The 9636-nt window shown below is 38.1% G+C and overlaps 1 protein-coding gene and 1 long non-coding RNA gene across 5 annotated transcripts; one reads left to right on the forward strand and one right to left on the reverse strand.

The window, feature by feature from the left end:
* Positions 1-603: 603 nt before the first annotated feature.
* On the reverse strand, positions 604-9355 carry LOC131320729 (uncharacterized). 4 transcript variants are annotated; one of them, XM_058351557.1, is made up of 13 exons: positions 9135-9355; positions 8877-8991; positions 8502-8591; positions 7945-8022; positions 7104-7178; positions 6508-6560; positions 5584-5734; positions 4859-4969; positions 3582-3708; positions 3352-3449; positions 1853-1991; positions 1074-1126; positions 604-983 (listed from the first exon to the last, which is right to left on the reverse strand). In XM_058351557.1, exons 1-13 carry the CDS (start codon positions 9236-9238, stop codon positions 903-905), a joined length of 1275 nt encoding a protein of 424 aa, XP_058207540.1. In that variant the 5' UTR covers positions 9239-9355; the 3' UTR covers positions 604-902. The 4 variants fall into 4 exon arrangements, with proteins under 4 accessions (XP_058207540.1, XP_058207530.1, XP_058207557.1 ...); XM_058351547.1 differs by having other exon boundaries at positions 8502-8594; positions 9135-9328; XM_058351574.1 differs by having other exon boundaries at positions 9112-9279.
* On the forward strand, positions 1998-2721 carry LOC131320748 (uncharacterized). The gene is made up of 2 exons (XR_009198332.1): positions 1998-2345; positions 2463-2721. It is a non-coding gene; the product is annotated as an uncharacterized LOC131320748 (long non-coding RNA).
* Positions 9356-9636: the final 281 nt, after the last annotated feature.

Raw genomic sequence — 9636 nt, forward strand, 5'->3', positions numbered from 1 at the left:
TTCACTCGTAGCAATTAATTGGATGATGTCTTTGAGAGTTGTGTGTTCGGAATTCCTTCATGATCCAATGGCTAGGGGGTGTATTGAAACATCGGCATAAGAAAATTCCGGCGTAGCTGGGGCCAAATCCAACTCGATCCGTGCACACTCCTACTCTTCAGTCCTCATGTTAGCTCGAAGAAAAAAAAGTTAAATTATCACTTGACACACGTCTCAAGTTTGCCGATAATACAGTGGCAAATGGTTTTATGAAGGCTATTGATTTTGCTATTTTCTTTTTTATTAACGTCACTTCCCTGCAAGTGTATTTTTGGTGCAAATACTTGCAGGGAAGTGGCGTTAACAAAAAAAGAAATGACAAATCTTCTCCCTTTATGAACTGTACTTTTCAATTTAAGAAGGAACAGCTCTTACAAACAATGACTCATAGGATAACAATAACGTGCAAAAAAATGTCTTGCAGAAGGTTTCAGAATGGAGGATTGAAGGAGGCAGGATTCTTACCTTTTTGGAGAGAGAGAGAGAGAGAGAGAGAGAGAGAGAGAGAGAGAGAGAGAGAGAGAGAGAGAGAGAGAGAGAGAGAGAGAGAGAGAGAGAGAGAGATTTCAGACTCCTAAAGTGAAAAATAAACATTTAATTGAGGGTGGAAAATACAACAGAAATTTCTTGATGAGGACTGGATCAAAACCAATGGATACATATACTCCAGTATGTACACTAACAAAGAGGACGTTGAAAATCCAACATAGGATTGACCATTCCACCACCATCCTCCGTCAAGAACACAACACGAGATCCTACTACAGACGAATGAGAAGAAAAAAAAGCACCAAGTTATAGAACCTGATGCCATTTCTCTCCCAAGTTGCACCAGTGGCCCGGCTCATTACTCAGGACGTTTGTCATAAAAAAGGGGCCAGTCGTGGATCTGTGCGATGAGGAAGACCAGTTCGAGCTCCTAATGCTCTACAACTAGCAGCTGCCTGCAATCAACCACAAAATTGTGAATAAGCTTTCTTGCTCTTCACATTTAACTTTGTCACTTCAAATACTTGGATTGAACAATTACTAACCACTTGGGTGGCAAATGGCAGCATTTTTTCTGGTTGCATGCCAGCGCAAATAGCTACAGATAAAATGCAGAAACAAGTATCAGTCCCTTTCGTGGGAAAATGGCTGTAATTAAAAATATTGAATCCGATGGTGGAAAGTAACCTGATATCCTACGATACTATAAACAAGACAACCCAAAAACTACTTGCAGACAGAAAATTGAGAACCATTTGATATAAGCTCATTTGTACTGTGGTTCTGCAAATCCTTTGTGCTTCTCAAGTGAGTTCACTCATTGGTTTCCAGAAAAACCAAACAAAGCATATCCTTAATTTGTGATGCCAAACCCTTAAGAACATCACCGTCATGGAAACGTAAACTCAATTGGTCAAGAACTAAATCAAAGTTAGTGTGCCCGAAATTTAGGACACGGCAAAAAACAGAATGGGCAGAACCACTTCCTTTCCTCTTGGTCGAAGGTGTTTCCATGTAATCAAAAAATTAGTGCCAACAATCATTCAAGATAAACCTAATATAGAACATGAAATTCTCTCTTAGTTTATCGCAACCAATGATTTCTGAAAGAAAACAAGACTGCTTCACCAGAGCATATATTAATGGAATGCCACAATTCACCAGCGCATACAATAATGGACTGTCACATGAAGAATTTGAGAAAGCAGGAAGAGCTGAAGACGTCATTTCCTATTCCGTTTGACCAAAAAGAAGACGACCTCATTTCAAAGAAGACAACTGCAGAAGGCATAAAAGAGGACGTCATATTATATGTTTCACGTACCATAAAGAATGGCTCCAATAAAGGCATCTCCAGCACCGGTTGTATCGACAAGTTCTGAAGGTGGTATCTTTTCGGCTGTTCCAATAAACAACCGCCCAGGCACTGTCCCTATGCCATTAGCCCTCAATTTTGTCTCTGCCTGGGGGATTCAAATCAGAAATAAAAGAAAACCGTCAAATTATGATCGTACTTTAACACCATCAATGCTGTACGGCTCGTACGGGTAATGTAAGAGACAATCTCATGAAACCATGTTCTCCTTCTTGCTTTATATGTTAATAGATTATAACTACAAATTCCTTTTGTAAAACAGCGAGAAAAAGTTTTGCCATTGTTCAATATTGCTCTGTCATCCAGGCTGGGTTTGGAAATGACAAAAAGCTTCCCGCCAATCTTCAAGATAGCCTTTAAAACTAAATTGACGTGAATTCTGAGTCAATAATCGCTTGAAAAAGTCCAAGGATGATTATGCAAACTAAATCCAGGACACTGAGTGTTCTTTCATTGCATTCCTTCCTCAAATTCAAATAGTTGTCACAGATACGAATGCAATAGATTTTCCTAAACAATCTTCTTCGATCTCTTAACTTCACATCAAAATAACTACAAGGGTTTTTCAGTGACCATATACTTCAGCATTTACGGTAATCTGGGAGCAAGGTTATCCCAATTGATGGTTCGGAGACTGTAAGTGGAGTTGGGGATGCACTAGGTATAAGTGGCATTATTCGGAGACAATCGAGTTCTAGCTATGCCCACCCAAGCACGAATATGCTTATGCATGATCAGGTCAGTTATTGGAAAGTGCTTCTGGAGTCCCCTCCCTGGATCCCGCCTCTGTCCTCTCCTAGGACCCTACTAGACCCCGCCCCCACCTCTTCCCCCCTTAGTAAAAGTGGATCCATGAACTGATTTTGTAGGGCCATCAGAGCAGATTTTCTAGCATATATTGTGCAATTATTCAACACATGATATCCCTCCGAAGAGTAGATTGGCAACTTTGTTTTCAAAATCCCTTTTCTATGTGTATGTACAGCTGTATGTAACGCACTCTTGTACCTAAACAAAAAACTTTTGGTTTCATAAATACAAATACACAGATGATTGATTCATAGAAAATTACAACACACCTGCAGAAAGAGAAGTAATGACAGTTTGGGTTGATCTTTGATACTGGTTCACGGTGACAAAGAGTCTAAATCTAGAACCCTCAAGCATCAACGGCTCGTATAGTAGTGACCTTACTGGGAATCGTACAGACAGCAGGGAAACCAACATATCCTCTCCTACTCCAATTATTCCCTACCCAAAAGGCTGCATCTCTGTAGGGTTAGAGGAGTAGGGGATCCAGGCAATTGGTTATACTTCCCATTACTGTATTTTAAGGGCAAGCATCAAGCATAGTATTTCTCTCAAATTATTAGTCAATGGCAATTTGCCCATGCAGTTGATGTATACAAACAAGAAAGAAGGTTACCCTCTTGGAAGAAAGGGATTACCGATGAAATACATGTGGGGATGGCTGTGTTACTGTCCTTTCTTTGATTCAACGATTCTAATAAATTGTCAATGTCCATTTCTTCAGACTGATCACCCTCTGCCAGTGGTAGAGTTCCATGTTAGAAGCTGTGAAAACAAAGCAAGTATAGAGATAGTTCTTCCCTAGTTCAGGTCCATGCTTTCAAATTTTCACTTCTAAACGTACAATAAGAGGGAACCATATACAAACCAGTTACAATTCTCTGAAGCATTATGCAACCATCTCCGCCTAAGGTCACAATTACAAACTTAACATTTGGCAGCTTCAAAAGCATCGACAAAAGTGCACTCGGAACAGATGATGCCTCAGTCCATGCCTGCTAGGCAATGACAGACAAAAATGTCCAATTTTAGATAAAAGATTGGAATTGAGCAGAGCTTAGTTGTACCAATAGTGTGGGATAGAAATGTAGGAAGACCAATTTCACCTCATATTTGAGAGAAAAGGATAATTGGCAGAAATAATCAATATGCACAATTTCTTATGTTTTGATGATGGCATATCCAAGGATTTAAATAAATAAAAAAAAGAGAACAGCTTCGATAGGATAGCAAACTGTAATTATGCATGGTTTTTTAATTGTTGTCTGCCATGGGTTGAACATATCCTATTTCTGCGACAGTCTACCTGGGACTATATATGCATCTTCTGCAGGATATGAAGCCAAAAATAGTGCGCATGCACCCAAGTCGAAAGTTAAAACACTGAGAGAATAAAAACTAAACGAAGGTGATCGACTGTAATAATCAATATGCGGCAAACCATATTTGCACATCTAACATCCTCTTGTAAATGTTTTTGCAATGCTAAATTCTGACATGCAATTTGGATTGTAATAGGTTCCATACTAATTCATGATTGCCCAAACTTCGGTTACATACCAACCAAATGCCCAAATATTGGGATACCACAGACTATGTCGCGATTGCCCAAATTCTTGATAGGTGACCATTTATACATAGCCCAACAGGAAGACTTGTATCCAGGGTGAAGAGCTTTTTGTATATTCTAACAAGTGCCTAGGGACACGACATCAATAGTCTATCATACAGGGATAATCACCTAGAAGGGGAGAATATAGAAAAAGATAGAATCAGATAGTCCATAGTATCCTTCCCATTACTTCCATCAAGGCTCATCGCCTTTAACAGCACTAGTTGAAGACATAAACCAAGGAAGATTAACAGTGAGACCATAAGTAGGTGTGTTTTCATTTTGATACGGAAAACTGTACTCTAGTAACGAGCTTGTAGACCGCGATTTTCAGTTAATTCACTTTAACATGCTGGATGTTCCGATTATACATCATTTTACTGTTGTGAAATCAGAAAAGAAAATTAGAGTGTTTAGTCTGAAGTACTAGATATCTATGTGAAGAAAACAAAGGCAGATCCTTGCAATATGATATTTTCGAAAATTCATGGTTGAACAGGCAGCAGTTTATTAGAATGGTTCAGCTTGCTTGCCTGCGGAAATTTTGCCGCGCAGACGATATAGTCTGATAAATGGAGTAGATCGTCCAAGCCTTCTCTCTTTTTTTCTGCATCAATTAAGATCGGTATACTCCTGCGCCTTGCCTGGATTGGAAGAGCTGAAGAGATGCTGTTAACTTTTTCTTTAGCAACTAAAAAAATGCTATCACTTTGTTTGTACTAATACTTGTTGCCCATTGCATCCAAAATACATAACTCAAGAAAACAAATGAGAAATAAACTGCAGGGATAAGAAACAAATGAGAAAGAGGGGTCAGGATGCATCAGCACTTCCAAGGTAACTTCTAGCCCCCTTAGGCTACTTATTCTGGGTGATGGATTGTGTTCCAAAGCTAATACCAACTAGATGTTTCTTTTTGCACTTCTTCTTTGTATGTTTTGTATCTCTGTGAGTGACGCATTCTCCTTCCTCTTTACATCAGAAAAGGAAGGGAAAAAAAAAAACTCCTCTGATGAATAAAAGGTTTCTTTTGCTGAGGCCAAAAAGAAAAAAATAAAACACAATGATTATGCATGCCTAATCAGCTTGTATCATTGCGTAGAAGTCAATCACATGCACACTCTATAACTACAACCTGTTAGCAAAGTGAGAATGGATTGGCAAGCTCAGTTTACTTCATCTACAATAATCAATTTTAAGAAAAAATTCACCCTTTTCCCAAACTACTAAAAGAGAAAAAAAAGAAAAAGATAATTACCTCATGTCCAAAAACTAAAGCAGTTGCGGGCAATCTTGCATCAAAATAGGCGAGTCTCACTCCATCCAGTGCAGAAAACAAACTTGATTTGGAAATGTCATCAGGTATCATTGGAGGGAATCCTGGAGTGTGAATACAAGTGCGAGTTTTCCTGTAAAGGCCATTGCAGGTTTAGTATCCAACATAAAACCCAGCCTTGCTGGATGGCTGAAGATTGCAAACCAAACGTAAAAAGTTTACTGAAGGCTATAGAGTAAAAACATCAAGGAAATTGCTGACAAAGCAAACCACAACTTCATCCAGTTTCCCGCCTCCTGCTGGTTTAGTGGCAGAGGAAAAACAAAACTGATTGTCATGCTACAAAAGTGTACCAAAGGGATGTATAACTGATAAATGTTGGCATAGAGTTGTGGGATGTCATAGGCACACCTTTTTGACTATTACGGAGCTTGTGTGGGGGATGGTAGTGTGGTGGTGGTACTGAATCTCCAAAAGTCTCAATCAAAACAAGACATCAAAGTATTTAAAAGAGTGATCTTCGACTGGATAGAAGAGATGATACCCTCAGATACTTTATAAAATTTTCCAAAAAACAGATTTCAGTTTTTCAATGAAAATTCAAACAGAAAAAGAATGCACAAGTCACATACATCTGCTAATCATGGAAAAATAGATTTGTACAAAACACAGTATTGCAAGTAAAAGACAGAAAGTATAGAGAATGGCTAATCAGAAGAAACATGCTGCTGAGCAAGAATCATGATCACAATTTTTTTACATTTTTTTCACTAGACCAAGACTTGTGAAATAATGAAGAACAGCTATTCCGAAGCATCTAAAAATAAAATAAAATAAAATAACGAAGAATAAAACTGTTTCTACCAAATTGATGCTGATAACAATGGAGGAAAAAATGACCCTTACGTCTGGTTGTCAACGATTACGTAGGTAAATGGTGAATTGCCCTCCTTGGAGACCTAGAATGAAGAAAAAGTGGGTCAGGAAAGTCAAAAAGAAGACAAATGAGTAAGATCATGCAGTGCTATCAATGACGGCCCAGAAAAAAAGTAGCATATCTTTATGTCATTTGAAAAAGTAGTGTATCCAGAAGCTCTAAATAAGATTACAAATTATGGTTGAAAAGCATGTTATTAGGGGCGAGCAAAAGAGTACGATGAGATTTGGTTCAATGTGATCATTTGATTCAAATGCTATACTAGTGAAGAGGTAAAGCAGTATCATAGGATATGTTGCAAAATAGGCTATTAATTGCAAAGTGGGGGAGCCTCGTTATTAGTTGGCTTTGGGGAGGGGACTTAGAAAAGATTCAAGATTGAAATAATACTGTATCTCTCTGCAATTTCTCTTCAAAACGCTATACATTTAAACCATAGAATAGGTGTCCTTTAGCATTCAATCAGTATAAAGGTAAAACAACACAACTGGATTAGTTCAACAAGTTTCAAGCCATGAACAGAAAGGCTTAAAAAACACAAATGGCTCATAGATTTCCACGTTACCACAAGAAAAGAAGTATCTATGCCATCGGCTTCTAGCTCCTTCAGTATCCCTCTACCTTGAGCATCATCTGCAATCTAGCAATAATAATTCCCGCATGAAGGCAATAATACATTTTTCCTAGTGTTAACTCTAGCAAAAGAAATTACACCCATAACAGGAATCAGCGAGTAAAATTATCTGGCAATGACACTGTGACAAATAACTTAAAAACTAATATTAGATGCTGAATTGCTGATGTATTGGTTTTGTTATATTGTTCCCTTTGTTCTCTAGACATTTCAACGACAGTCCGTAAAATTTACGAAAACTTTAATGGAGTAATTGCATAATATCACAATTAGAGAAGAGTACACGTTCGAGTCTCGGAATAAAGGCGTTTCGGTTTCTAATCATACAGACATGCTTTTGGCACCGAATGGTAGCCTTCTTCCTGAGTGGAGGCGTCATTCTCTAGAAAAAAAAGGCATAGCACATGTAGTGAGGTCGAAGTGGTGTTTACCACCTATTCGATGGCCTAGCTAATGCAGAGTTATGACATGGAAATCACGGAAGGATGCTAAATTGCAGAAAGCAGCCCATTTACATGTCATAAATCATTTGAATGAGAAGAACAACAAGGACCACAACATATTCTGAGCAGCACTTAGTCCTCCATTCATCTGAAGGGATGCATCATAATGCAAATGTAAGACCAAAACATCATTCCACATGGTTACAATAATTTATACAACCTATGATTGTTGCAATAATTTAGGCTAATTATAACACGTACGTCCAAGTGTCCAACTAATAGGAGCTTTAAGTTTTCAACCTACGATTGTTGCAGTTTGGTTAACAAACCTTCGAAATTAGCCTTGGGTTCAAGCCCAGACGAGCCGCGCAGGTCAAAGCATTCCCTACATTCCCACCTCCCTGAATCTGCAATTCTCAAAAACACCATAATAATACTATTAAATCCCTTCGGGGTACTCCTCTCCAGAGTGAGTGTGAACGCAATTCTACTTTAAGGTACAAGAAAATTAAACCTTTAAACAAGCATATCATTTTGTCACAAAGTTTGTAATGAACAAGCACCGCGATTACGTAAGCTAGTTCATAAATACAACCATAACTGCCTTCAAATTTCTGTACAAAAACAGGAGGAACAAAAAAAGAGAAAAGACTTTGATCCCTTCAAAATTTCAACTTGACTGGAAAAAGCAATTCAATTCCAATTCAGGGGAATTCAGTTCGTGGGCATTTTGCGTAGTGAAGTAAGATTCAAGAAATGAGATTCAATACAAAGATTCAAAGACAATAATCTTCATGATGTTAAATTGAGGGGAAACAGACCATACACAGTTAAGTAAAGAACCAGTTTTTCTTTTTTAGTTTCAAGGCGTAAAGAGTTTAATTACCTTCAAGCTAGTGCTTCTGATCTTGTCATCTGGCTTTGGATAAGCTTCCACTGCTGCTAACAAGTCCATTGTCAATCCTCCACATCCTAGCTGCTAACATACAAAACACTCAATCAAACACACTTCCGTATATACATACAAAACATATATACATATACTATATACGTATATATCCACATACTTCCTCCGTCACCAAATGATAGTTCTCTGCGAAAAAGATGAAATTTTCAGACTTCCGTACATGATTTTTCAAGTCTCTTTGCACTGAATTAAAGATCTCGATTAGTTATGCACAGAAATACTTTTATTTTTTTATATCAAAAATTGCACTTTTTCAAGACTATCAAAATGGGACGGAGGGAGTTTATAACGTACGACGGTGGGATTTTCAGGGAGAGGAGGAAGCGGTGGGGAGGAATCGGAGGGAGCCTGAGTGGAAGGAGACGACATTTTCGCCTTGAAATTTCTCCAACTATTATCAGTCTTATTCCTACATGATAATGGATTTGTGTGCATATAAATTCTGTCATTACAAATATTGGACAATAGTAATATAAGGATGAAAAGAAAGAGAAATTGAATGAACGACGAGTAAAAGCTAGCATCGTACGTTAGAGTGGTGGATGAAGTGACCTGGTAGTGGAGGAGGCGAAGAGAGATAGTAAATTGGAGCGAGAGTAGAGAGAGACTGGAGAGTTTGGAGTGATTGCGGTGGGAGGTGAACAGAGAGGAGACATTTTTGGAGGCACGGTGACTCTTTGTCTTGGATGCCAAACAAGAGAGTGAGAGAGAGAGAGAGAGAGAGAGAGGGAGAAGGATTGCCTTTTCCCAATTTTGACCACACACAAACACACAGATGGCAATATCGTACTCAAATTCTTAGAAAACAATCGAAAGCTAGTGCAAAAAAAGTCTTTGAAAAGTTACCCCAAAGGAACCCTTTCGGCCTCTTCACTACTCAAATTTGAATAAAAATATGAGTAAAAGTTTCATTTGGTATTGTGTGGACAAACTCAAACCCAAGCATAAATATGTATTACAAATTTGAGTAAAAATTTCATTAATAACAATATTGTAAATTTAAAGGTGTGAAATTTGCCTCCAAAAATTTGAGTAAAGGTTTTGAGTAAAACTC

Source organism: Rhododendron vialii, chromosome 1a, assembly GCF_030253575.1.
Source record: "Rhododendron vialii isolate Sample 1 chromosome 1a, ASM3025357v1".
Taxonomy (NCBI): Eukaryota; Viridiplantae; Streptophyta; class Magnoliopsida; order Ericales; family Ericaceae; genus Rhododendron; species Rhododendron vialii.

Excerpts from the sequence above, each read along its gene's own strand:
- LOC131320729 (XM_058351547.1), bottom strand. The coding sequence starts at position 9,238 with ATGTCTCCTCTCTGTTCACCTCCCACCGCAATCACTCCAAACTCTCCA. Across the intron at positions 8,023-8,501 it reads TCAGAAGCACTAGCTTGAAG|ATTCAGGGAGGTGGGAATGT; the intron begins GTAATTAAACTC and ends TGAGAATTGCAG. Across the intron at positions 7,179-7,944 it reads ACCCAAGGCTAATTTCGAAG|ATTGCAGATGATGCTCAAGG; the intron begins GTTTGTTAACCA and ends TATTATTGCTAG.